The sequence below is a fragment of the Tiliqua scincoides genome, chromosome 3 (genome assembly GCF_035046505.1).
Source record: "Tiliqua scincoides isolate rTilSci1 chromosome 3, rTilSci1.hap2, whole genome shotgun sequence".
In the NCBI taxonomy this organism is placed as follows: Eukaryota; Metazoa; Chordata; class Lepidosauria; order Squamata; family Scincidae; genus Tiliqua; species Tiliqua scincoides.
In genome coordinates, this window is record NC_089823.1 from 199,603,693 (window position 1) to 199,631,571 (window position 27,879).

General features: G+C 43.2%; 1 protein-coding gene across 1 annotated transcript; it reads left to right on the forward strand.

Annotated features, from left to right (window-relative positions):
• Positions 1–27,615, forward strand: PASK (PAS domain containing serine/threonine kinase). Its single transcript, XM_066621500.1, has 18 exons — positions 1–72; positions 1,388–1,603; positions 2,361–2,596; positions 6,936–7,106; positions 8,657–8,797; positions 10,017–10,151; positions 10,787–11,101; positions 11,525–11,687; positions 11,970–12,147; positions 13,506–14,653; positions 16,529–16,710; positions 19,677–19,844; positions 21,728–21,853; positions 22,972–23,106; positions 25,095–25,294; positions 25,720–25,853; positions 26,834–26,980; positions 27,250–27,615. The coding sequence occupies exons 2-18, from the start codon at positions 1,438–1,440 to the stop codon at positions 27,435–27,437; spliced, it is 3,933 nt and encodes a 1,310-aa protein (XP_066477597.1). The 5' UTR covers positions 1–72; positions 1,388–1,437; the 3' UTR covers positions 27,438–27,615.
• Positions 27,616–27,879: the final 264 nt, after the last annotated feature.

The following is a 27,879-nucleotide window of genomic DNA, read 5'->3' on the forward strand; positions in this document are numbered from 1 at the left end:
GCCTCTGAGCATGCACAGAGTGCAGTCTGTTCTCAGCAGGGTGACTCCAGACCTCTCCTCGCTTCCAAGCAGGTTCGATCGTTGTTGCTAATAAGTAGGGGTGTGTGTGTAAGGGCGTGAGGCGGGTGGGAGGCAGGTGAGACAGAGCCTCCCCACCGGAGTCCTTCGAAAGGTGCCACTGCCTGTGAGGCACCCATACGCTCAGTGTGGGTGGGAAGCAGGTGAGGCAGAGCCTCCCCACCGGAGTCCTTCAAAAAGTGCTGCCGCCATGTGAGGCACCCAAGCACCCACAACCCACGTGCTCTGCATGTTGGCTGTAGGTGCTTGGGTGCCTCACACAGCAGTGGTGCTTTTTGAAGGACTCCGGTGCGGAGGCTCTGCCTCACCTGCCTCTCCACCCACCGCATGTCCCTGGTGTGTGTATATGTTTTGGGGGAGGGGATGATATTTCCCAAAATTTTTTGATTAAAATAGCAAATAGTGGTGGTATTTTTTTATTCCAAGGGTGCATTTTAATGAATTATAATAAATTATATTCACTTTAAAAAATGTACTAGGCAGTGATATAGTGTCAGCAGATGCAGCCACAGTATTCCTAACTGGAAAAGTAATCTATTTTAATATCTGGAAAAATAAAACACTAAAATGTGGTGTGTGTTTTGTTCTTAACAGTACTTGGATAATTTAACACCAAAAAGGTGGTGTTTTGTGTCTTTATGTGTTTTTAACAACAAAAACACACACACCCCTACTTGTAAGCTACTGCACTCCTGGGCAGTGCGAATTGGGTGGACAGCAGCTGAACTTTTCTGTCAGTTATTTGGAGATTCTGGGTGTCAGGTTGATAAATGGTGTGATTAGCTGGGATGTCAGGTGTTCCTTGATGCCCATTCTCCCTTCTGCCCAAATAGGTCTAGGCCCTGTTGCTCATTCATTCCTGGTTGGTTCTCAGTTGAGGAACCAAAACTTGCAACTAGGATGGGAAATAATGTTTGACTGCTGCATATATGCAACAGGGATCAAATGTGTACACCTGTGGGTCGGGCAAAAATAATTAATACCCCATCTTTATTTTAAAAAAGAAATAAAATATCTCCATTTTTTCCAGAATAGCATCTGGGTTCAGTAGTTCGGCTCTTTTGTGCCCTTGTCTGTCGCCTGTTTTGGTTCCTCTGTTCTTTTCGCACATTTCCAATTTGCCCTTGCCTGTGCCCAGCACAGAAACCATCTGGGTACCATCTCTGTTATCCTGCTTCCCCTTTCCACCCATGCTTACTAACCTTTTATTGCCCTGCTTTGTCCCTTCTTTGCCACTATCTCATAAAGTTCTTGAACCAAACTGAAAGACCCCTTCAGTTCTTGATATGACTTGCTACTTCTGTTTCAGTTTCAGAGGCTGGATTTTCTTGGAGAAAAAACTATAGTACAGACACGACTATGGCAGCCAAGGTTTATACCTCTTCCAAAGAGGGTCTTGTGGGCTCCTCAACAGGCCTGACTCTTTCTGGGGTCTGTGAAGAGCACAGCAAGTCCTTTCCCTGTACAATCAAGAAAAGGAAGAGTGGCCTTTCCAGGCTCTGCAAGAATAAAGCATCATTGTCAGGTGACTACATTGGCACGTTGAGATATAAAGCGTTCTCGGTTCATCAAAAAGAGAGGGGTGGTTTTCAGTTGTTTGCTTTAGCTTGTTGCCATGCCATGAGTGAGAGTGTTTTGTAAAAACTGTTGGAAAAGGAAACATTGGACAAATTGGTGTAGAGGGAGTTTATTGGAAAATGGAACAGGAGCAGATTATTTTTGAATTGTGAATGTGGGTCAACTTGCTCTAGCCACTTTTATATGCTGACCGTGTTTTTAACATCTTGCATTAGTGCTTGCCCCCTCTCCCAGTGAAATCTTTTTATGGTTAATATAATCTGTGGGAGATCAAGGCTTTTTAAGGAACTGCTCCAAAGACTGAGTAAGCCTAGTCTTGTTAACTGTTCCTTAGATCTAAAGAATGAGGCAAGACTCTTTCCAACCTTCTTCTAGTTTGTGTATGTCGAAACAACATAACTGAGGCTGCAATCTTAATCATACTTACCTGGGAATTGTTCCATTGAACACAATGGAATTTGCTTTCAAGTAGACATGCATAGGATTGCACTGTGAGTCTCTTTGCTACAACTTTATTACAGTTAAAAGCAATGCAGCTTTATTTAATTTTTCCTAACAGTGTATTTTCTACCATATAAAATACATTTTTGGATTGGACAGTATCATTTATCTACTGCCCATAAGTGGTTGTCTTGAAATCTTTTTCATATACAGCGTACTATGACATTTCAGATAGCTGTAGAATTCTGGTTTTTTCCTTTTAGAAAATGGATGGAATTCCTATTGCTTATCTTCATTAGCTGCTCGGAACATTTGTACCAGCAAACTTCCTAACTCTTGGATCCATTTAGAATCTACTTCCCTTTCCTGTTCAATATGCAGTGCTTCATCTTGTTCCCTCTTAAATGCCTTGGCTTTTGGAGAATCCACCCAAGGTCTTCCATCAACTGTGCATAACCCAAATAAAGCCATCTTCACTGTGGATGTCAAGACAACTGAGGTAATCGCTAGCTTTTTCCATTTTTTCCCTTTTTTATTTTTTTAATGCGAATGAATAAAACCAGCAATATGTATACAGTCACATTAAGGGTGATTTTAGAGTAATACCCATTATTGATTTAGCTAGTACAGTATTTTTCTGAGTCTAGTTTGATGCTAATATTGTATAAACAGGGTCAAATTTCATCAGGAGGTGCTAACTAACCTAACGTAACGTCAATGTTACGGAGCCGTGGGGAACAGTGATCATGCTGCGATCCATTTCAACATGCACGTTGGGGGAAGAATACTGGGCAAATCTCTCACAAAAACCCTTGACTTCCGGCAGGCGGACTTCACTCAAATGAGGAGGCTGGTTAGAAGGAGGTTGAAAGGGAAGGTAAAAAGAGTCTAATCTCTCCAGAGTGCATGGAGCCTGCTTAAAACAACAGTAACAGAGGCCCAGCAGAGGTGTATACCACAAAGAAAGAAGGGTTCCACTAAATCCAGGAGGGTGCCCGCATGGCTAACGAGCCAAGTTAGAGAGGCTGTAAAGGGCAAGCAAGCTTCCTTCCGTAAATGGAAGTCTTGCCCTAATGAGGAGAATAAAAAGGAACATAAACTGTGGCAAAAGAAATGTAAGAAGGTGATACGGGAGGCCAAGCGAGACTATGAGGAACGCATGGCCAGCAACATTAAGGGGAATAATAAAAGCTTCTTCAAATATGTTAGAAGCAGGAAACCCGCCAGAAAAGCGGTTGGTCCTCTGGATGGTGAGGGAGGGGAAGGGGAGATAAAAGGAGACTTAGAGATGGCAGAGAAATTGAATGAGTTCTTTGCATCTATCTTCACGGCAGAAGACCTTGGGCAGATACCACTGCCCAAACGGCCCCTCCTGACCGAGGAATTAAGTCAGATAGAGGTTAATAGAGAAGGTGTTTCAGACCTCATTGATAAATTAAAGGTCAATAAGTCACCGGGGCCTGATGGCATCCACCCAAGAGTTATTAAGGAATTGAAGAATGAAGTTGCTGATCTCTTGACTAAAATATGCAACTTGTCCCTCAAAACGGCCATGGTGCCAGAAGATTGGAGGATAGCAAATGTCACGCCTATCTTTAAAAAGGGAAAGGGGGGGGGGACCCCGGAAACTATAGGCCTAACATCTATACCGGGTTTGATGGTGGAATGCCTCATCAAAGATAGAATCTCAAAACACATAGACGAACAGGCCTTGCTGAGGGAGAATCAGCATGGCTTCTGTAAGGGTAAGTCTTGCTTCACAAACCTTTTAGAATTCTTTGAAAAGGTCAACAGTCATGTGGATGTGGGAGAACCCGTGGACATTATATATCTGGACTTTCAGAAGGCATTCGACAAGGTCCCTCACCAAAGGCTACTGAAAAAACTCCACAGTCAGGGAATTAAAGGAAAAGCGGTGTGCCCCAAGGATCTGCCCTGGGACCAGTGCTCTTCAACCTCTTCATAAATGACCTGGAGACAGGGTTGAGCAGTGAGGTGGCTAAGTTTGCAGATGACACCAAACCTTTCTGAGTGGTGAAGACCAGAAGTGATTGGGAAGAGCTCCAGAAGGATCTCTCCAGACTGGCAGAATGGGCAGCAAAATGGCATATGCGCTTCAATGTCAGTAAGTGTAAGGTCATGCACATTGGGGCAAAAAATCAAAACTTCACATATAGGCTAATGGGTTCTGAGCTGTCTGTGACAGATCAGGAGAGAGATCTTGGGGTGGTGGTGGACAGGTTGATGAAAGTGTTGACCCAATGTGTGGCGGCAATGAAGAAGGCCAATTCTATGCTTGGGATCATTAGAAAAGGTATTAAGAACAAAACGGCTAATATTATAATGCCGTTGTACAAATCAATGGTAAGGCCACACCTGGAGTATTGTGTCCAGTTCTGGTTGCCACATCTCAAAAAAGACATAGTGGAAATGGCAAACGTGCAAAAGAGAGCAACTAAGATGATTACTGGGCTGGGGCACCTTCCTTATGAGGAAAGGCTACGGCATTTGGGCCTCTTCAGCCTAGAAAAGAGGTGCCTGAGGGGGGAGATGATTGAGACATACAAAATTATGCGCGGGAAGGAAAGAGTGGATAGAGAGATGTTCTTTACACTTTCACATAACACCAGAACCAGGGGACATCCACTAAAATTGAGTGTTGGGAGAGTTAGAACAGACAAAAGAAAATATTTCTTTACTCTGCATGTGTTTGGTCTGTGGAACTCCTTGCCACAGGATGTGGTGTTGGTGTCTGGCCTGGATGCCTTTAAAAGGGGACTGGACAAGTTTCTGGAAGAAAAATCCATTATGGGTTACAAGCCATGATGTGTATGTGCAACCTCCTGATTTTAGAAATGGGCTATGTCAGAAGGCGAGATGCAAGGGAGGGCACCAGAATGAGGTCTCTTGTTATCTGGTGCGCTGCCTGGGGCATTTGGTGGGCCGTTGTGAGATACAGGAAGCTGGACTAGATGGGTCTATGGCCTGATCCAGTAGGGCTGTTCTTATGTTCTTAACCTTTGCATGTCTGGTAAGCTAAAATTTTAACTAATATCAGAACATGCCACACTGATTTCACTAAGACTTGCAATTGGGGCTTTAGGCTGCCATCGGAAGCAGATATAGTTGGAAGTAAAATCATTGAAATCAGCAGGACTTCCCAGCAATACTTGCTTGGAAATGCTGGGCTGCTAAGTTGCTTCTAATGTCAAAGAGTGGCTAAGTTGGATAGGGTGCCAACTAACAGTCTAATTCTGAGCTGCTCAGAGCACGGGATGCTGTGGCACCAAAATGGCTACCGCAGAATCCTGCATGTCCTGGGCAGCTGCTGCCGCCGCCTCGGAAAAGGGGACTTTTGTCACCTTCTCCCAAGTAAGGGAAGTAGCCCCGCAATTGGGCTAATCAATTCTGCCTAAATGGTTGACTACTGAGAATCCCATCAATGGTACCTTGACTTTTGTGATATCAGATGCGTTTCCAGGATGGGGAGATGTAGGGCTGAAGCTGTGGGAAGAAAAAAGCCATGCTTTGATGTTCAGATACATCTGTATGCGAGCTAGTCAGAATCCTATTTGTTGTGCCAGGATTGGGACTTTATGTTGCACTCATGGAAGGCTAAGGGTCAGCCCTATAGGATAAACAACTCACATGCATGCAGCCACTCCTGGCCATAGCCAGGCTGCTAAGTTGCAATCCTTCTAATAGCCATAGCCAGGAGTACCACAAACCCAGAAGACACTTGCACATGACACAACCAATGACATTACAGAATACTTTGTCTGCAATATATCCCTTATGACCCCCATAGACAGTCCAAACATTCCCCAAAGATACCTGGTGGTATCTATCCTCCCACTGTCTTTAGAACATTTTCCTGCATAGACATCCTAACAACTCAGAACAGAGCCCCACCTCAGGCATCTCTTCTCTATCCCAGTATATAAGAATTGATATGAGACAAAACAGTAAACAGATTTCAGAAGTGAAGCAGTTAGAGCATAGAATTGGCTCTGCCTGTGACCAGATTAGACCAGAATAGAGAGTTTACCCCAGTTTATTTTCAAAATGGAATGGGATCTCTGTAGGAAATGTTATCTGGTGCGATTACATTGTTATATGGGACAGATGCTATAAACAGCCTCTTTCACTGAAAGCGGCTGCAGCTGGAAACTAAAGACCAAAATGTGGCTGGATGTAGTTGAGTAATAATGGTATTTGGCATGCCACTATTATTGTGAAGAGCCAATTAAGTAATTGCTGTTTTAATCAGAGATTACTGCTTGGAATTGAGACCCAGTAATATTGTAATTTGCTGATTATTTAGTTTGTTAGCATTTTAACTTGACATACCTACTGAAGGCATGCCTGTAAACAAAACTATAATGCTGTGTCAGTGGGATGTTGGCTTTTAATCCTGTAAGATAAAGTGCTTAAGCAATACCCAGAGAAGGCTGAATAGAAAATAGTCTCTCTGTAAGCAACAATTGTGAAGTCTAAATTCAGAATCAGAACTTCATCCAGATTTTGGACATAATCCAGATAATGTTAATCTGGAGCCTTTCAATTTGGTGGGTCTTATTTATGAATAAATATGCATAAGAATATTTATGTACCGTTCGATTGTTGGATTTCAGTTTGCATTTCGGAGATCATCAGAATCAGTGGGGCTTAGCAAATCTTGCTTGAATTTAATGAGAAAGTAATTGCAGGCATAAAGCATGTTTGAGTACTTATGCACTGTGTTCCATTTGCAAAGTACAGAATGGGTCTCTGTGTTACCTTTTTTAACAGTGAAGAGGATAATTTTCATTGACTTTTCCCTTGGGTTTCTCTCTTAGGTTCTAGTTGCAAATGACAAAGCCTGCAGGCTTTTTGGTTACAATACTCATGAAATGATTGGCCAGAAATTATCACAGATGATTTCAAAATCTAATTGGGATATAGCAGAAATGCTGAAAGAAGAACATGTTAATTCTAAAGAGCATGGAGCCGTAGTTCCTGGAACAGTGGTGGGTAAGACACTAGAATAAATATTCTAGTGTAGAAATTTGCATAATGTAGTGTATTATGCTATTGTAATATTTCCTGGATTTTATTATGCTGCCCATGCAGTGGTAGGCACAAAATGACTGAACAGGCACTCATAGGAATCTTATCTATGTCAAATTCTTGCTTAAATTTGATGAAGTAATTGCAGGCATAAAGCATGTTTGTGTACCTGTGCACTGTGCTGTGTAAGTCCAGATGCTGAAGGTATGGCATCTAATATATTTAGTATTCCTAAGTGTTGGTAGAACACTTACCATAGATACTAGTCTATAAGGTGAGAAATTTCTGCCAATAAATCAGATCGTCTTCTCACCTTATCTGTAGGTCACTCAGGGGTCAGGGCTGTTCAGGTGGATCTGCAGCCAGGAGGAGAGCAAAAGGACACAGTGAAGACTAAGTTCTCTTCTCCTTCTCTCTAGGCTGTTCCATTACACAGAAGGGGGGGGAATGGCACACAGTACTGCTTAAGCTCCTTGTTAATCTCTTCAAAAACAGTGGCCAGTCCTTCCCCCCCTTTCAGTCAGGTTACAGGGCAATTAGTCATGCATCAAGAGCCTGTATCTTTGAGTAGCATTAAGACTGGAAGGTCTGAATTTTTGTTATTAAAAAATGAAGCTACTCTTTCTAAGTATGCATGAGTAGTTAAGAGAAGCTGAGGGCCCAGTCCTAACCATTTTTTCTGCACTGATGCAGCCATGCCAAAGGGACATGCACTGCATCCTGTGGGGGAAGGATGGTCACAGAGGCCTCCTCAAGGTAAGGGCTGTTTAGGGGTTGCATTGTGGTAATATCAGGACTGGAAAGTTGGATAGGGCCCAGAGTTCCTTTTCAATCCTTCCAGTCCAGTGGTTCTCACACGTTTAGCACTGGGACCCACTTTTTTAGAATGAGAATCTGTCAGGACCCACTGGAAGTGATGTCATGACCGGAAGTGAAATAATCAAGCAGGAAAATTTAAGCAATCCTAGGCTGCAATCCTACCCACACTTACCCAGGAGTCAGTACCATTTACTATCATAGTTAAAAGAATATACATAGTAGCTTGTTAAAAGTATGGTTCTGTAACATTTCCCCAAATGTAGTTGCATATCATGGCAGCATCAAGTCTAATGTATTAAAAATAAAATATTGAAACGGATGGGGACCCATCTGAAATTGGCTCGCGACCCACCTAGTGGGTCCCAACCCACAGTTTGAGAAACACTGCTCCAGTTGGTGATGTTCACAACTGTATCTGTTGTGCATTTGATGGGCAGACCTACTGTTCAATGAGGTATCTTATCTCTCTAGTTACACATAGCATGGTTTTACTGTTTAACTAGCCCTGGGGCTCTGATTGCCAGTTCTGTGTGTTACCCTCAAGAATTATAGGGAACATTGGTGGTGATGTTATGCTACAAAGTTCCACAAATGAAAACATAAAGGGTTATATAGAAATTGGCACTGAGAGATTCAGTAGGACTTGTTCAGTTCTGCAGAGTAGAAATTTAACAATGTATTTTCTTAATAGGTAGATATTATTTCCCGTAGTAATGAAAAAATCCCAGTCTCTGTATGGATGAGAAGAATGAAGACCCATGGCAGTCAGTACTGTGTGGTTGTTCTGGAGCCTGTGGAAAGACTTTCTGCTTCTGTTTCTTTCACAAGCAATGTGAGTATTCTGTTAGTCCAAAATGATGATTGTTATTTAAATTGAGTAGCAATAAATTCCTATGAGTGGGCCGGGATTTACTGAAACACTTTTAAGCAATATGTCATCCAGCAATATGTCAGCCATATATGTTATCAGTTGTTTTTCTCTAGTAATTTTGGTATGAGCTATTTCCAATGAATGATGTGCTGGGAATTGCCTTAGTAAATTCTCTTAGAGCCATAGGACTTTGCAGCTTGTTGCTGTAACTGAAATTAGTTGTAGAGCTATTTTTGTTTTTCAGCAAAGGAGTTGCAGAGTGTTGTCAGGGACTTGTACGTATGAAAGCGGATTATGTATTTTAAAAAAACAGCCTTGTGTCTGTGTGATTTTCTCTTATTTTTAGATGCCTTGGAAGCTAGTTGTCAGCCAAAAAAGTGACACACAGATATGTTAAGCAAAACAAATGTGGAAAAATTGGCTGGTTTTTGATAGTTGTGGAATGTGGAGGTTTGTCACACATGTCAGAGTGGCATTTTATTATTTCAAGACTGCTGAAGTCTTGTTGGCATCCTTTAGTCTCGGAAGACTATGGTATCGCGCTCTGAATGGTGGCTCTGGAACAGAGTGTCCTCTCCAGTGCGCGAAGCCTGGGTAGAGTAGGTATGGAGGATAGGCTGTTACCCATGCAGCAAATCCCCCCTCTCCACGTCGCTGAAATGGTCCAATGGAAAGGCAGAGGCCAATACGGTTGGTTCCAGCGGCATCGCAGGAGTTGCCAGAACGTGACTGTGTTCAGCCATGAACTGCCTCAGGGACTCCGGCTCCGGATTTTGCCTCGAGGTTGACTCCTGAAGCCTTTTCCATAACTGGATGTAGCCACAAGGCAGTGGAGGTTTGGGATCAGAGTTTTCCTTCTCTCAGATGAGCTGCCTTCCCAGGCTGACGAGCCCCATCTACCCGGTGGCTGTTTAGTCGCCTCTTACGACAAGTACAGCCAAACTGAGGGCCTATTCTTATCCCCAGCCCCCAGGGGAAACTGCTGAAGTGGTGGTCAGCATTGCCCCAGGGGAAACTGCTGAAGTGGTGGTCAGCATTGCCATCATCTGCTTTTGTTTGTGCTTTGGCCTTTTTACCTTAATATTGTCAGAAGCAGATGCTTTGAAATAGAGTTTGTTATAGCAATTGGAATAGAGTGTGCTGTAACGTGTAACTTATTTTATGGTATTTTCATTTTAAGGGACAGATTACTTCATGTGAACCTCTTTTTGCTAATCTCCATGGCTACTCAACATCAGAAGATGTGATTGGTCATTGCATAACTGACCTGATTCCTTCTATTCAAATTCCTCAGCTTGGCAAGAAAATTCCAAAGGTACCATGTTGTGAATTACTGATAATTCTCTTAGGGCACAATCCTAACCAGGTCTACTCAGAAGTAAGTTCTATTTTGTTCAGTGGGGCTTACTCTCAGGAAAGTGTGGTTAGGATTGCAGCCTTAATGATACTTAGGACCAAATTACATGTATGCTGGCCTAGCAGCACCATACCTGCACAGGGATTGGGTAAGAGTGGGCATGCCGACATGGGGCTGGAGAGGGTGCAGGAGCATATGTTGGAGGCAGGGAGGGAGTGTTTTTGGGCGGGGGAGGGTGATCTGGGAGGTAGATCGGACCTGGAGGGGGATGGAACTGGCCATGGCAGTGCAGACTGGATCCTAACCACTTTCCCTGGCCTGACCAGCATTACATGGGCCACTCAGGTTTGCACCTGCAAAGGGCTGTAGCCCCATAGGGCTAGCTGGCACGCAACACGGGAAAATGAGAATAAAATCCCCTTACTCTGAGGTGCGCCCATGCCTGCACTTACCTTCTGCTGGATTCAGCACAGCCCAATCAGCCTGCCTGTTCCAGCGCAAGTTAGGATTGTGCCCTAAATGTGCCTGTGTACACTTCATGTATGTGAGCATAGTTAATTACTATTACCATGTGACTAGGTGCTTTTTTCTAGAACATCAAGATACAGCGGTCTGTTGGCCGAGCAAGAGAGGGGACAACATTCCCGCTAAGCCTGAAACTGAAGCTGAACTTTCCTGCTGAAGGAGCTACCCTATTAGTAGATGACCCTGTGCCAATACTTGATGCTGAAACTTCAAAAGATGGCATGGCAGCCTCACCCAAAGAGTGTTCTTTCTGTGCTACTGTCTGGGTGTTTACCACCATCAGTGGGCTGATAACTGTTCAGGCAGATGGTACAATTTATGGAATCAATAATGCATTTTCATTAATGCTGTTTGGCTATGAGGAAAAGGAGCTGCTGGGGAAGGTATATGTTTTTATCATTATTTTTTCTTTAGAGAGAATCACAGTAGCCATTAAATATTACAATTTTGATAGACTTCCAGTAACATTTGTGAGTCTTGGAAACAACCTCTACTCCTCTGCTAAATGCTGAGGAGTTAGAGCAGCCATTCAGCAGATGGGCATGCTGGTGACTGGTACATTAACCTAGTTGCCAGAAATATTTAGCTTGGCCTTGTCAAAGGATGGGAAAAGTTTACTCGCAAATTTTCAGCATGGGCTACATAAACAGCTATTTGCCTGCATATTGGACAAAACTGATACTTTATGTCTTTCTGAACAGAACAGTTCAATGCAGATTGTACTTGGTTGTAGATTATATTGAAATTGATCACTGTGCAGCGAGGAGAAGCAGGTGGGTTATATAATGTTACATTTTGTATTCTAGAATATCACGTTCTTGATTCCGGGTTTTTACAATTATATGGATAAAGTTGATGGCTCGTCTTTGCCACCTGTCAGCAATGCAGTGGATCTAGAAAATGCAAGCTCCTCAGGGAACTTTAAAGAAGCCCATCTGGATGGCTCTTGTATGGTGGAAATTGGGGAAAGTAAGTGCCAGTGATGGTAGTGCAACCAGTAGAGCACATTAGAAAAGAAAGTTAATCAGTGTGGCTGTCCTCTGTTGGCTTTCAAAGGGTCGAGCCTTTGGATAAACATTAATGTACACATTCCTATCCAGGTTTTGCTGCAACTGTTCAATTATGTGTGAGTGGATTGAAGTCAGGGTGCTTTGGCTCACTTTTCCAGTGTGGCCCCCTTACAAGTACTTTTATAAAAGGAAGCTGTAAATGCAGGTGCTGAACACCACTGTTCCTGTTTCGTTGGTTCAGGTACTAGCCAAGTGCTTGCTGGAGATGTGGATTTGCTGAGTTTGCAAGATCAGCAACAGGGATTAACAAGGAATGATGAAGCAGAGGTTAATACTGGGAAGGAGGCCCTGCTGGAGAATGGGGGTAGCTTGCTGATGGTTCTGTCTTCTCCTCCAGAGGCATCTACACCACTGAATAGGTAGGTTTACTTGCATGGGATAGAGGTCTGCACTTTAAAATCAGGCCCTCAGTTGCAACTGGTGCTCAGGATTGGACAGCTTGTTATAAGCTCTAGTATAAATCGTTCCTGCAAAGCAGCAGTTTAACTCAAAAATTGCCATTGCAGTAAAGTGGCAGTTTTCGGCAGGAAATGGCAAAGAGATGGTGTTAAATTTCCTCTACTTTAGTGCTGTGGTCTCAATCCAAATTGTGGCTCCTACAAATGCATAAACCTAAATCTGTTCGGTGGATCCTCAGTGTCAATAGGGGGTTGTTCCAGGACCCTTCACGGATGCCAATTTCCATGGATAATCAAATCCATTGAAATGTGGTGCTGGCAAACCAGAAGTGCCTCTCAGAAGTGTCTGGGAGGCCTTCTGAGTCACTGGAAGGCCATGCATGACCTCCCTGAGCATCAGATGGCCTCCCGGACATGAACAGAAGGTCATATGAGTCCCTTTGTGTGCGTCAGCACCCGCATTGAGTCAGATCATGGGTGCAGAACCCACAGATAAGGAAGGCCCACTGTAACTACACCGTTGATGCGTTTTGTGTCATGTGCAGTTTGGCCCAAAGACAAACTACACATGACCTAGGTAGCTAGCTGCTGCTGTTTCTCCCCCCCCCCCCAGCACCTGGACAGATTTTTGCAAAGTACAGAGCATTAAGAGGTTAGCTGTGTTGCACATGAATGCATGTACAGTATCGGCCCAGGTCCTATTTTGAAAAGCAATGCTTGTTCCAGAGGGAGCAAGATATGAATGGAGCAGCGGGCAAGAGGCTCTTTACCTCTTAAATCCTCTGCCAGCTCAACACTCCAAATCCTCTCTCCTCACCCAAATTTTAAATGCATAAGAGTGTGCCTTTAAAAAATGTCAGGCTTCTAACCTGACCCATGTGCACTGCATATAAAAGTTTGACAGAGACCCCCATGCAGTTCAGGCTGTACATGAGCACCTCTTATTCCCTTTCTTCTTAACTGTGTGGATTTTTAAAATTTAAACCACCCGCTAGCATGCAATCTAAATGCTACTTTAATGTATTAAAATACGAATAAAATAGTTTATTAAAAACATTTTAACAGCTCTTCTACAAGGCCTTGTGCTGTGGAAATGAGGTTTCTGTTTTGGGTGGGAGTTGTAGATGCCGCCGCCACCACCACCAAAGAAGTTTTAACCCTTGTGCTGACCAACTTAATCTTAGAAAATTTTGATGGCATGTCAGAAAAAACATCATTTCTTTACCTTAATTTTAGGGGTGAGGAACATATGAAAGAAGACGTTCTGTCATTCAAAACAGCATAGACAGTAACTTTGATTTGTTTGCTTTGAAAAACAGAGACAATTCATCCACCAGTGACGTGCTGGTCTATGATGAGGTGCTACCTTCTGAGAGTTTGCATGGTGAAGGCTGCACTGAAATGAAAGCTGCAAAATCTATCAACGCTTGGCAATCTGAAGCACATTCTCTAAAGCGGTTTCATTCAGAAACATGCATTTTAAATAAAGATAGCGCTATGCTACTGGACAGTGATCTTGCCTGCAGTTCTCATGAACTAAGTCAGATAGAGAAAAATAGCCCTCTGGATACACACCGTTCGAGTTCACTGCATGAAACTATGAAGCACGAAACTGCAGCTACATCTCTGCGAAAAGAGACTTGTGTTGCATGTAGAACAGAAGATGATTTAGAACTTGAGGAGAGCTTGCTTTGTGATGCTGTACATGTGTCATTTGGGACTCCCACACTGGATGAGCCAATGCACAGCAGAACATCTACTTCCAAGAAAACACATGGGGAAATCAGTTACTTGCCACAGGCAAATCTTGTACACAACACAAAAAGCTCCAGCTTGGAGGATGTTGCACTTGAAAATTTGGCAAAGGATTTACCAAGTTTGCCTGATGAAAAGTGCGGTAGCCACTCTCCTCCTGCAGGATCATTAATACATTGTGATGACTCTCCGCTGGCAATTGTGGATAGCAAGAAGTCAGGTGAAGAAGTGGATTCTGTTTGCTGTGGCTTGGCAGGACTAACTCTGAGGATTAATGTGGAGATGGATTCAGACTTATCTGCTGCATCTGAACCAATAAACGCATCCTTGTTTAGTAAGGAAGATATTTGCCAGCCCCTGTATAAGGCAAGTGATCAGGCTGAGTTTCCACTGAGTGGTGGTTCTCTCACAGGCAGTTGGAGAAGCTTTGTCTCTGGCAAGCATTTGGATCCTGCTAACACAGATTTTTCTGAGTGCTTAGAGATAGAAAGTGCTGCAGAGAACACGGGGAATAATCTGGAAATACGTTCACCAAACAATGATATTCATTCCCCAGAAGAATTCCTGCCATCGAAGCAGCATAACATGGCACAGGTAACATCAACACCTGTGAAGCAAGAAGCTGTGCTGTCCTCAAGTACAACTTCAAACACTGAGATCCAGGAAGGCAGCTATTCGGGTAGCTGCTACCACCGAGATGGTTCCCAACTAGGTATGTTGGAAGCAAAGATTAGCGCTCTCCCTCTAATTCTTTTAACAGACCACCTTTTTCTGTTCCACTTCAATTCAAGATACATTTGGCAGGTGGTGAAGTTATAACAGAAAACTTTTGGAAGGCTTTGAAAAGCTGCTTAAAATGTTTGGCGAAATACTCTTGAATTTTGTCTCTCTCTAGCAACTTTCTATGGTTAATTGCTCTGGTTTGGTTAGTTGTCAGAGTGCCTCATAGACCCCGTGAAGTGAACAGTGGGGAGTGGGTGGGCAGGTTTGAATACTGAATGCTTGGACTTCCAGAACAAGCTGTTTTGGAATGATATGTGTTTAAATTAAACCAGTTTGCTGCTTAAGATTGTATTGGATATTCTTTGTTTTTGTTCTTTGACTGGAACAAAGCCAGTGTTGTCCATTCTTCCAGTAGTCACTTATTTCATTGTTTTTGGAATCAAGCTACACATTACAGTAAGTTTGGCTCTGCATATGTGTTTGTGGTTCTTGTTTTTTTTTAAAAAGCAACTATAGCTGGTGGACTTGATCAGAACTGTGGTGGATGGGGAGAGATGTGTAGTGGTTTGGGAGGTGGACTTAGACCTGGAAGATCCAGGTTCAAATCCCCCCTCAGCCATGAACTTCTTGGGTGACCTTGGGTCAGTCACTTTCTCTCAGCCTCACCTACCTCACAGGGTTGTTGTGAGGACAAAAGGAGGGGAGCAGCTGTGTACACCACCCTGAGCTCTTTGGAGGAAGGGCAATATAAAAATGTGAAAAAATAAAAAATGTGAAAAATAATTCTTTTCCACTGCACTGAAGTTCCAATGAAAATCAACACTCCTCCCTGACCAAAACTTCTATTAACTCTATGAAGGAAAAGTCCACTGTGGTGTTCCACCAACACAATTGGAGCTAATAGCCACTTCAAGTTGTGGTGCCCCCTCCTTTTGTTCTGTGGTCCCAATTCTGATATACCCTTGGAAGTTACTGTTTAAATAAAAAAAAAAACATGGCTAGAGGTCTGAATAAAATAGGATTACAGCATAAGGGCACAATCCTATCCTGTGCTGGAACAGGCAAGCAAAGAGGCTTGTGCTGTATCCAGTGCAGGATTGGGGCCACAAGCAGCTCAGCCAGAGGCAAGGGGAAACTTTTCCCCTTACCCCTGGGTAAGGGTCACTAGCCCCTATGGGCTTCCTCGGATTTGCGCCACCTATTGAGTTAGCATAAGTCCGAGGAGAGCGGAGAGGCTTGAATCTACTCTGTTCTCCCCTGGAACAGAGGTTAGAATCCTGCATAACTGCAGGATCCCAGCCCCACCTCCCACTCCCCGCCCGCCTGCCCCTGGGGCCACCCACCACCTGCCCTTCCCCTGCCCAGGAATGCCTCCCCCTGCCTAACTTTTGTCCTTGCATCAGCCCAGCTGGGCCAATGCAGGTGTCCAAGAGGAAGCCAGCGCGGAGGCTTATGTCATCCTCCACAGGCTGGCACTTCTCAGAGCACTGACCCAGCTTCCTCTTGAGGAGGTGCAAACTTGATTTACAGCATGTTTGCTACCCTCCTGGGTCAGCGCAAGGGACTTGCATCAGCCCAAGGGTGCCTTTGGTTTGCTCTCTAAGTCTTACTGAACACAACGGGCTGACTTTTAAGTAAAATAGACAACACCATTTTCAAACACCTCTACACATGGCCCTAAAGTGTCATTTGACCCGTAATAAAGTTCTGTGTCTCATACTTGCGTTATGATAAAAAGAGGTTTTTAGACCATGACATTTGTGGATTTCAGAATCTTACCCTGAGAGTAAGATTTGTAAATTTTCTCTGGTTGCCATTTGCTGGGTTCTAGTGTGTCTTCTTGAAATGCTTTATATGTTTGCAGGTATACTCTTTGAAGTGAAGCGTGTTGAACTGCGTGGCCCCACTGCTCTCTTCTGTGTTTGGGTTATCAGAGACCTCTTCCAGAGCCAGAGGCAAGCAGTAGCAAAGACACAGTTACTACTTTCCAGTTTGGCCAGCTCTTCCCAGACCTTAGGTGATAACTCTGTGCTTAGCTTGGGAGAAGTAAGTATACTGGATGTTCTGTCCATTAAGCCAATGGTTCCCTAAATTTTTAGCACCAAAATGGCACTCTGTCAGGGCTCACCTAGTTTTGAGACCAAAAAAAGTTTACCAGATGCTCAAGCCTCTGTTTTTATCCTTTCTACTATGGGGGGAGGGGGGGATGATGACCATCTACTGGAGCATTTATTGAGCTTCCATGTTCATTGGGTCAGGACCATTCTGATGGCATCGCTTTTCCTTTCACTTTATTCTCAATAAGAGCCAGGGCCTACTCACAAGTATACACACAGATATGTTCAGTTTTACTTTCCATTTTCCTTCTCAGCTTGGAGAGGGGATCTTCCTTCTCAAATGTGTTTGGGGCCCACATTCATCAGAGTAGGACCATTGTGATGGCGTTGCGTTCCTCTTTGCCTGCCCTTCAAAGTGGACTGAGGCATGTTCACCTACTCAAATAAATGCGCATGTGCAGCTCAGTTTTACTTTACAGAGGGCTCAATACTTTTTCTTTGTCAATGATCATCTTGTTAGTTTCAATTTCATAACCCACCAACAATCCAGCTGTAAACTGCTGGTTGGTGGAGATCCACAGTTTAGGAACATTGCATTAGGCCCTTTCAGGAGCATGGATACCAGCAGTGAGCAAACAAGAGTGCAGCCACCTGGGTAGGCTTTTTCTTTCTTTTTGCACAACCTGTTATTCACATTTAGATGGGACACATTCCACATCATTCCTGCTATCTGTCACTCTCCACATTCTAATTAAGAATACAAATGCTCATGCCTCATTCAGAAGGCCCAATTTTTACAATTAATATTGAAATAATTCCTCTACTGTTGTGCCACCTCTTTAATTATTGAAGATGTTTCTTTCCTTTTAAAACAAAATTGTGAATGTGCACAGTTGTATCCATCTCTGTCATTGCACCTGCTTAAACTTCATTGTTTTTTTTTCTTGTGGAAGCTCAATTGGGCTGCCTCAAGATTCCCAAAGTCTACTACTTCACCATTGTTTTTGTTGGGGAGGGGCTACAAATTTCGTAACACATATTAGAAGATACATTTGAACGAGTTTAGGTTTATTTAAAAAATAAAATAACCTTCAGAATTGAGTCCCTGGAAAAAGTGCAAGTATTACATTAATGAGAGAATGAAATAAATGTGACAAGAGAGCTAGTCTGGATGCATCCTAAAACATGGAAGGCAATGTCATGCCATGATCTACTGCCCACATCCCTTTGGTAAGGGATGTTCATATTGTGACTGCAAAGAAATTAGCTTCTTCCAGCTGAAACCATTTATACTGTAAAAGAGTTGGATGAGAGCTTGCTGGCAACACATGTTGCCCAACGTTTGTACGTACAAAGCATATATCATCCTGGGTGCATGCTAAGACAGTATGTGACCCAGGCCAGATTTGTGTTGTCCTTGATCAAATTGATTCCATAGAGGCATGAAGCCCACAAGCCTCTAGTATAGCCATTTTCAGCCACCGTGCCATGGCACACTGATGTGCCACAAGTGGTCCACAGGTGTGCCACAGGAATTTGGGGGAAGGTAATTTATTAGTAGGGCCAAGAGGGGATATGAGCCTCCCATTGACAACATGGTGTGCCTTGTCAACTGTAAAAAAAACCTGATGGTGTGCCTTGCAAATTTTAGTGCCTTGTCAGTGTGCCATGAGATGAAAAAGGTTGAAAACTGCTGATCTAATAAAAGGCAAACTTTGGTTCTTTTGCTCAGCACTCCTCTGTGGCTTGGAGAAGCATCAAATGAAATTCTACAAGTAGCCAAACCCTAGCTTGTCATCCTATGCAGACCTGCAAAACAATTCCACTGTCCTGATAGCTTCCTGACATTAAACATGATCATTTGGGGTCATCCAAGAAAATATCTCTAGACTCTGCCTTCCACTCACCACCTTCATTAGAGCCTTATGTAAATGGTAGCATAGGGTTTTATGAGCAACTCATCCCACAAAAGGCTTGATGTTAGTCTGTGCCCCCAAACACTGCATATTCAAATTCATTTTTGGATGGAATAGCATTCATGATACCTGCAAAGGGCTGAAAATGATGTCATTCAGCAGGTCATGAGCAGAAATAAGCACTTTTTTTCTCACTCGGGAACTCACCAGCTTCAAATGAAAGAAGAGAAACCATACAAATCTTGATCATATTTTCAAGATAAGGGAGAGTGCAATTCTCATGCAGGCTGCACTTTTAGCAGTGACAGCTCAGCAACCGACAGTGGTGCTGGGAGAGCCTGAGGGCCAGATAAAAAACTTCCATGGGCTGCAGCAGGCCTGCAGTCCTTATGTTTGATGCAGAGTCTGGCCATAGATCCTCCAAACCATGCATTTCTCTTCTCTCCTATTTTTGCTGGACCTGAGATTTGATTTGCTTGTGCTGTATTATGGACCACCCTCTAATCATTCCAGAATCTCTGTGCCAAGCCTGGCACCTAGGAAGGCAGCCAAACTTTTCTTTTTGCCTCCACTTCTTCCTTCCTTCCCTGTGCCTCTTTCCTTGAACCTAGGAAACATCTAATTTCCTGAAAGAAGAGAGGATTGTGGGGTATAATTGGAGTCGTTGCTCATTTGTAACTGGCTTAGGGCCCAATCCTATTCAGTTTTCTAGTGCTGGTGAGTTGTGCTGGTGGGGTGTGCGCTGTATCCAGTGATGGAGGGGCAGTCACTGGGGCCTCCTCAAGGTATGGCATCATGTGTTCCCTGACCACAGGGCTGCATTGTGGCTAGACCAGAGCTGGAAAGTTAGACAGGATTGAGCCCTTGGAGACTACCAGCACAGAGCATATCATTTTAGGCAACTCCAACCTTCAGTAGCTAACTGTCTTTGGTGTATGGTCACTGTGTCTTCCTTGTTTTGCCTTTTCTTAGGTCATATGCAATTTTGATTAGCCCACTCAGATTTAGTAGTATGTACCTGTGTTCCTTTCTGCTGCAGCTGATCAAAACCACACCTTTGTTTGAGAATTCACGAAGAGCTGAAGAGTTAGAACAACTGAGGGCTTGCGAGGGAGACTATGGGAAGAAATATGACACACTCATTCTTATTGGCAAAGGAGCTTTTGGATTTGTCTGGACAGCCAAACGCAGAGTGGACCATGAGGAGGTGAAAGAGTAAACTTCTCATATATTTCCAGTATTTGTATCTGCCCCAAACCTTCAAGTTTCTTCATTTCATCATTGAGAAAGGGACTCTCAATAATTACTGATAAAATAGACCTTCATGTTTCTGGGTTAAATTGATTTGTGATTATAGTTTTTAACACATGCAGTTCTTATATGAAATATCATTTTATGTAATAGTTTTTAATATATACAGTAATATATGCAGGGTGTCTCAAGACAATGTACACACACTTTATAGTGTCATTTTATTATACTCTTATTCACACACATACAGATGGGGCCTCTGTATCTGCGGGGGATTGGTTCTCGGACTCCCTGCAGACACCAAAAATCATGGATAATCAAATCTGTGATTTTCAGCCCCCCAAAAGCCCTCCGAAGAGAAACAGAGGTTTCTGGAAGCCTGCAGAGGCAGCATGTGTCCGCCCAGTCTCTGCAGGCTTCAGGATGGTTGTTTCAGGCCAAAAAATGCAACTTCTGGTTTCCTGAGGGATAAATGCTGTGGAAAAGCATTCTGAGGCCCAGGGAAGCCCCAGAGCACAGCTTTGCTTGCCTCTGGAGGGCTCAGGTGAGGCCAAGACTGGCTCAGTGCGAGAGTGGGGGGACCGACGTTGAGCCAGATCTACAGATGCACAATCCACAGATACGGAGGCCCCGCCAGTACATATCATTTACGCATAAGCTGTGTATGGCAGGGGTGGCCAAACTTGCTTCATGTAAGAGTCATGTATGATGAACTTCAAATGTTTGAGAGCCACAATGTTTAAGAAACATTTAAATTCTTAAATACATTTATTCATCATGAACATTAAACTTACGTTTTAATCCAGTGAACTCTTGGCTTATACCAGGTAAATAATTAAAAAGCTTGAACATTTCTTATTTACCTTTTTATATTAATTGTGATACAAAAAGAAGCTCAGCCAACATACTTCTGAGAGCTGCACATTACAGGTGGGGCTTCTGTGTCCGTGGATTCCTCATCCACGGATCTGGCTCAATGTGGGTCACCCAGACCCATGTTGAGCTAGATATGGCCCAATCTGACTCTGCTGGAAGCTGTGCTCTGGTTGCCTTTGGAGGGCTTTTTGAAGCCTATAGAGGCTGTGCACGCCTGTGGCCTCTGCAGGCTTCAGAATGGCTGTTTCAACCAAAAAAACACAACCTTTTTGCCCATATAAGACATTCTGAGGCCCAGGGAGCCCTCCAGGGGCTTGGGGCCAAATCCTATCCAACTTCTAGCGCCAGTGCAGCAGTGCCAATGGGGCATGCTCTGCTTTTTGTGGTTGGGGAGCAGCCACTGAGGCCTCCTCCAGATAAGGGAATGTTTGTTCCTCTTCCTCAGGGCTGCATCGCAGCTGCACCAGCATTGGAAAGTTGGATAGGATTGGGCCCTTAAATTGTAAAATGAATATTGCATTGCTGCTTTTTCTTGCAAATAACCTGTCTGTTGAGAAATTTTAATTTAGCCTATGAAATGCTTAGGACATGCCCATGTGAGAGTGTCCCCTGAAGCAATTTTTTGACAACCCTGCAGCTGTTCACATAAAATATACATATTGATGCCATAGATTTGTTATATATGTATATAGTTTAAGCATATCTTTTGACTGTCAGATACACAGTTTAAGCATACAGGTATCTTTTGGAACCCATGCGTTCAGATGCTAATTGCAATGTAAGCTTTTTGATTTTGTTTTTAAGCAGCCTATATTGCAAGCCTATATATGTTTACTCAGAAGTAAGTTCCACTATGTTCAGTGGAACCTACTGTCATGTAAGAGTGTGCAAAGTTGCAACTTCACTTTTCCATCCTTGTTGTCTACTTACGATTTATATTCTCTTGCTTTGTATTATTCATAGGTCGTAGTGAAGTTCATTTGGAAAGAGAAGGTGTTAGACTACTGCTGGATAGATGATCCTGAGCTGGGGAGAGTTACTCAGGAGATTACAATTCTGTTAAAGCTGCAGCACCCCAATATTATTAAGGTAGAGTTAACCCAAAATGCAAACACCCAACTATATTCTAAATTCATAAAATGAGTTTCTTTTGTTTGGATGTGTTAGAGCAATGGTTCTCACACACTTAGCACTGGGACCCACCTTTTAGAATGAGAGTCTGTCAGGACCCACTGGAAGTGATATCATGACCAGAAGTGACATCTTGATGATGCAGGAGCATTTGTAACAATTTAGGCTGAAATTCTACCCACACTTACCCAGGAGTAAATCCCATTTACTATCATTGTTAAAAGAATATACATAGTAGTTTGTTAAAAGTAAAGGTATGTCACATTTTTCCAAATGCAGTCACATACCATGGTAGTAGCATCAAGTCTAATATAAGTATTAAATATGAAATGAATGGGGACCCACCTGAAATTGGTTCACGACCAACCTAGTAGGTCCTGACCCACAGTTTGAGAAACACTGTGTTACAGCAAATTTCTTCATGCTATCACACATGGTGGAGTTTTGCACTTGGTGCTGAGCCAACCTCAGAAGCTTCTAGCAGGGGTGGGGAACCTGTTTTTATATTGGAAGGCCACATTTTCTTTCTTTTATATATAATTCATAATTATTTTTCCTAACTACAAAAGTCATACATTTTTTTTAACCAATTACACTTCTTTTCCTAAGAAGCTCTCAGGCCTATGATGCAAGTCACTGAGTAGTTTGTAATTCACCAATTACTGAGTTGCCCCTCATAGGAAAAATAAATGTTACCCCCATAAATACCATGAGTTTGGGGTTATGTCATGCAATAAAAGATGGATTTAGTATTTGCAGACAAAATATGCAAAAAGTTGCAACTGGTACCCCAAGAGGCCACATGCAGTCTTAAGGTCCCAGATTCCTCACCACTGATCTAGAGCTTTATTGAACATTCTGCCCCTGCTTGAGTGGGAGAAACACTGCGTGTCTCAAGAGCCGGAAGAATGCCCACTGTCTGAATTTCTTTTCAACCTTCCTTGAAGCAGCATCAGGGGAACTCTTTCTTTTATCTTTGTTCAGTGAGAAAATGAAAAGAGACTTTTATGGTCCGGGGTATAAAGTTTGTGAAGTTCTTTGAGAATCAGAAGTCATGTGTCAGTTTTTCTCACCAGGTGCTAGATGTTCTTGAGAACGAGCAGTTCTTCCAGCTGGTAATGGAGAAGCATGGCTCTGGCCTGGATCTCTTCACATTCATTGATAACCAGCCTTTCATGGATGAGCCTTTGACAAGTTATATATTTAGACAGGTAAGATTTGGCCAAAGTGCAGTTGGAATTAAATGGATCTGCAGCTGGGGGAGATTTCCTTGTTAATTCTTCCTTATGAGAGTGCTAGTTTATAAGTTATTTTTCTGCGACCAGTTTAGTCAAGAACAGATATATTTGCAGCACCAGTTTCTGCTGGCTCTCGTTGTCACTCATGATAACAGAGAGGGCTTGTCAGCGAGCTCCTTACATAACAACTTGCTGCAAATATGTGCAATAGGGCAAGGATGGAAAAAAGATGAAAATTTCTGATTCCCCCCTCATTTTTCTGCATATTTTCACCTGGTCTTGAACTTTCCTATCACTGGGAGGCTTCTGTAATGCTTCAGCATCCTTAAGGGGCTGCTGAGTTATTTGGATGCATTCACCATTGTTTTCTTTTTTGTTGACCTTGTACTTTGGCTAGGAAACAGAAGACTTGACTCTGAGCCAAATAAAGTCCTTTAGCTTCACTAGTATTTTCAATAGTGGGAAAGTCAAGACTTTCCGATCTCCCCCAAATGTCACACCAGCCAACCACTTCGTGTTCCGTCATACCGACAGTCTTTGCGCCTGTGTTTCTGGGCAGATGTGGCTGGATGGCATGATTTTTAGGGGAGGTAGGGAAGGAAGATCTGCAGCTCCCTGGCAGAATGGCAAACTTTATTTGCGCCAGGGAAGGGATTATTGTTATGGAGCAATCTCCAGTTTGGAGACTGCTGTTCTAGAGGGAAACTTTCCTCAAGGTAGTCTCCTGCCTTGGGTGGGGGCAGCAATCTACTGCCTCAGTTAAATCCAGTTTCAGGACAAGGTGGATTGGAAATGGATGCCAGTTGCTAGACGATGTGCTCCTGCTGGCTGCTGACGTTCTTGCCAAGGAGGTCTGTTTTGGACTGATCCAGCAAGGCACTTCTTAGATTCTTAAGCGAGAAGATAAGAATACCTTCCACAACACATGTCCACCTTGCTGTTGGTTTCTGCATGTGCTCATGTGCTACCTCAGCCAACTACCTCAACTCATGCTGCAGTGATGGAACTTGCAGAAACTGTCAAGCGTGGTGAGCCATGCTTGTACCAACAGTTACAAGACTGTTGGCACAGGCATGGCTAAGGTAGACTGTCTAAGGAGGCAACCTGGGGTCAGATGCAGTATGTCTGTTCAGGGCCGAGAGAGTAGGGGGTTATCTTGATAGAACAAGGTAGAATAGTTTGCCATAATCTTCCTTGCCGTGATAATTTACTTAACTCTGCTCCTTCCAAGTTTCCTAAAGTCAAGACTTGCACATGTAAAAACCCACAGTGAAGTGGTTACATAGGCCTGCGAAATTGAGGGTGAGAAAAACCTTTTCCAAAATGTATTGTGGTTTTATATGAATTTGGGGTGCTGACTCCAAAAATGGCATCAGTTTTGTCCTATCACATCTAGTTCCACATACTTGGTATAGCCTCATTAGTGAATGGTTCAAGCAGCTTCCTCATGAGGAAGCCATGGCATCAGCTTCCTCATGAGGAAGTTACAAGAACCATTCACTAACAAGGCTATGCTGTGTCTCTGAAACTAAACATGATAGGGCAAAACTGATGCCATTTTTGGAATTGGCACCCCAAATATACCCAGATCTTTTAGGTCTAACTTTTAAGGCAGCAAAATGTGTGTTGGCCCATAAGATCCAAATCACTTTGCAGCGGGAGTTCTACAGCCCTAACAATGCAAAGGTGAAGCTCTTGTCTCTTGTTCCCATGCACTGTACCCAAGATGGCAGGAGCACTTTTGAGGAGACCTCTGTTATTAAACGGAGCATTGAAGGATGTAGAAAAGGAAATGTGATGCTATTAAGCAATGTTCTCTATCCTCTAACTCAGTGAATGCCTTTTCAGGTTGAAAAGAAGCAAAAAAATTTCAAGGCATTTATAAATGATTGGTTTATAAGTAGTAAATATCTGTACTGTCGGCAATGAAGCACATCTTGATCTCTGGCTCTGTTCATCAGCTGATATCTGCAGTGGGCTATCTACGCTGTAGGAATATCCTTCACAGAGATATCAAAGATGAAAACATCATCATTGCTGAAGATTTCAGTATCAAGCTGATAGACTTTGGCTCAGCTGCTTACCTGGAACCTGGCAAGATGTTCTATACCTTCTGTGGGACAATTGAATACTGCTCACCAGAAGTGCTCTCAGGCAATCCGTATGTATGAGTTTAGAATTTATACACCTGGCCAATAGTACCTTGGTTTGGTTCAGGGAATGGCTTGTAAAATAGCTGTAAGACTGTAATGGGGGAATACATAGTGATCAACTGGAGGGTTTTCAGCCTCCTTGCTCTTTTTTTTTTTAGGCTGCTTCCAGAGATCTCCCTGACTATTTACTCTTCCTAACACACTGCTCTTCCAGTTAGAACTTGCATCCTTCATTGTGCATGAAATTTCAGACTGAGCCAGGGTTGATGAATCCAGTGTCTTGGGTGGTGGATAATAGAAAGTTTATTTGTTTGCTTTTGTGTCTTACTGCTACTTTTAAAATGCGGTTCCCTTTTTGTTTGTGTTCTCCTTTTTGTTTGATTTCTGGGAACACTTTGAAGCTTGCAGTTTGAACCTGTGTTTACTTCCTTAGGTACAGAGGACCAGAACTGGAGATGTGGTCACTTGGTGTCACCCTTTATACCCTAGTCTTTGGAGAAAATCCTTTTTGTGAGCTGGAAGAAACCATGGATGCCGTATTAAGGCCTCCTTACAGAGTGTCAAAAGGTGGGAAACTGAAGGGAGAAGAAATAGACCTGGAGTGAGATTTGGTGGACCTCTTGGTAGAACAACTCTTTTAGGTTTCTACAACCTGAGGGGCTTGGACCCTATGTATTGAAAGCTGAAATTTAAATCTGGACAAGACAGAGGTGCTGTTAATTGGGAGATGTGTGACCCAGGTTATTAACTGTCAGCCTGTTCTGCACAGGGTTCCACTCCCCTTGAAGGAGCAGATTCAAAGTTTGGGAACGCTTCTGGACCCAGACTTGCACCTACACACCCAGTTGTTGGTTATGGCCCAGGATGCTGTTGTCCACTTTAGGATGCTGTACCAGCTGCATTCTTTCCCAGGTTCGTCAGTCCTGATCATGGTCTTTCATGCACTGGTCACATTGTGTTTGGATTTGTTGAGTATGTAGAAGTGCCATTGCTCCAGAGACCCAAGGTCAGGCAGTTGCTCCCGGGAAATAACAAGGCATAGACACGTTATAACCAACACTTGGGTGTTCTGTACTCAGACATTCTGTCAGAACAGCTGCACTAATCAAATGGCCTCTCTATTACCCTCTTTAGTTCTTGAGTTATTTTTATTTGACATGTGGGCCAAATAATAAACACTAATGCCTCAAAACAAAAAGAACCAAATTAAGAAAAACCCTGGAAGATTTGTTTATCAAGTCCGTAATCGAGGCAGATGACCCAGTGTTATAGTTGTACAAGTCCATTTTGCACCATATAAGATGCATATTTAGCAGGTAGTGCTAATGTTTAGCTCTGTTCTATTCGGTCATTTCATAGCTGAACAGTCCTGAGAGAAGGAACTCATAAAGTAAGGAAGATGCTTGAAGGGGGAAGCTGTAGGACACTGTTCGAAATTGCAATGAGTAGATGCTGAATTTTTATTTGCTCAAGTTATTTAACTTGCATCAGCTATAGTGTAACTGCCAGACAAGCTAAGATGACTGATCTTGCTTTCCCATTCTCAGAACTGATGGATCTCCTTTCTGGGCTCTTGCAGCCGTTCCCAGAGAGTCGTGCAACTCTAGAAGGAGTACTGAAGGATCCCTGGGTGACACAGCCTGTGAACCTGGCTAACTATACCTGGGAAGAGGTGTATGCTGCCACCAAGCCTGGTAGGACACAAGGTTATGCTGATTTCAAAATTTTTCTTGGCTTTCCAAATAAGCGGGCCTACAAAAAATGCTTTCCTGTGCAGCATAGTGGGTTCAAAGTCCCCAAGCATTTGGGTGGGAATGTCTGTTTGAACTAGATATATGCGGTTGTAGAAGAGAGAAGGGTGTAACTTGGGGTTCCTGCTGTTGAAATACACAATGGCTGTTGAACAATGCTTGTGATTTAAATTTTTTTTTAACTTTCCCTTTTTTCTTTCCTCACTGCTCAGGAAGGAGCTACTTCAAAACTCATTCTACTGGTTGTAATCACGGTGGCATATGGACAGTTCCAAGCTTGGAGAGTGAGCAGAGCTTTGACGATACCAGTAGTAGTGAACTGGTAGATCCCCAACTGCCAGGAAGTGTCACTAATGTAGATCACGAGCCATCAACCTCTTTGTATAATCAGAAAAAGTGAATTCTGCACTCCAGATATCTCTCATTGAAGAATACCTTTTTCAGCCTTGCTCCTGACCTAAAAAGCAATTGACATGAGTTCTGTATTTGGGCAATTCTGATGAACTTACTGGATATGCATGGTGTAGTGGAATTGCATCTGCTCACTTGGCTCACTGCATGCACCTATTTTATGTCCAGGCATGCTAGACATGCACACATGGGATCCACACATTTTCATAGCACCCATGTGTGAAAAATTCATGGTACATGGGCTCCAACTGTGTGACATGTGCAGCCTAAGAGCCAAGAAAATTTGATTTGGACTATGAATTTTCTATGTATAAGCCAAATGCAATTGAGACACCCACACATGGATATCTTGCAACCCTAGAGGTAAGACAGGACAATGCAATTCCTCTACCATGTGTAGCCAGTAAGTTTGTCAGATCCAGCCCATTCTC

Excerpts from the sequence above, each read along its gene's own strand:
- PASK (XM_066621500.1), top strand. The coding sequence starts at position 1,438 with ATGGCAGCCAAGGTTTATACCTCTTCCAAAGAGGGTCTTGTGGGCTCC. Across the intron at positions 8,798-10,016 it reads CTGTTTCTTTCACAAGCAAT|GGACAGATTACTTCATGTGA; the intron begins GTGAGTATTCTG and ends TTTCATTTTAAG. Across the intron at positions 12,148-13,505 it reads GCATCTACACCACTGAATAG|AGACAATTCATCCACCAGTG; the intron begins GTAGGTTTACTT and ends TTTGAAAAACAG.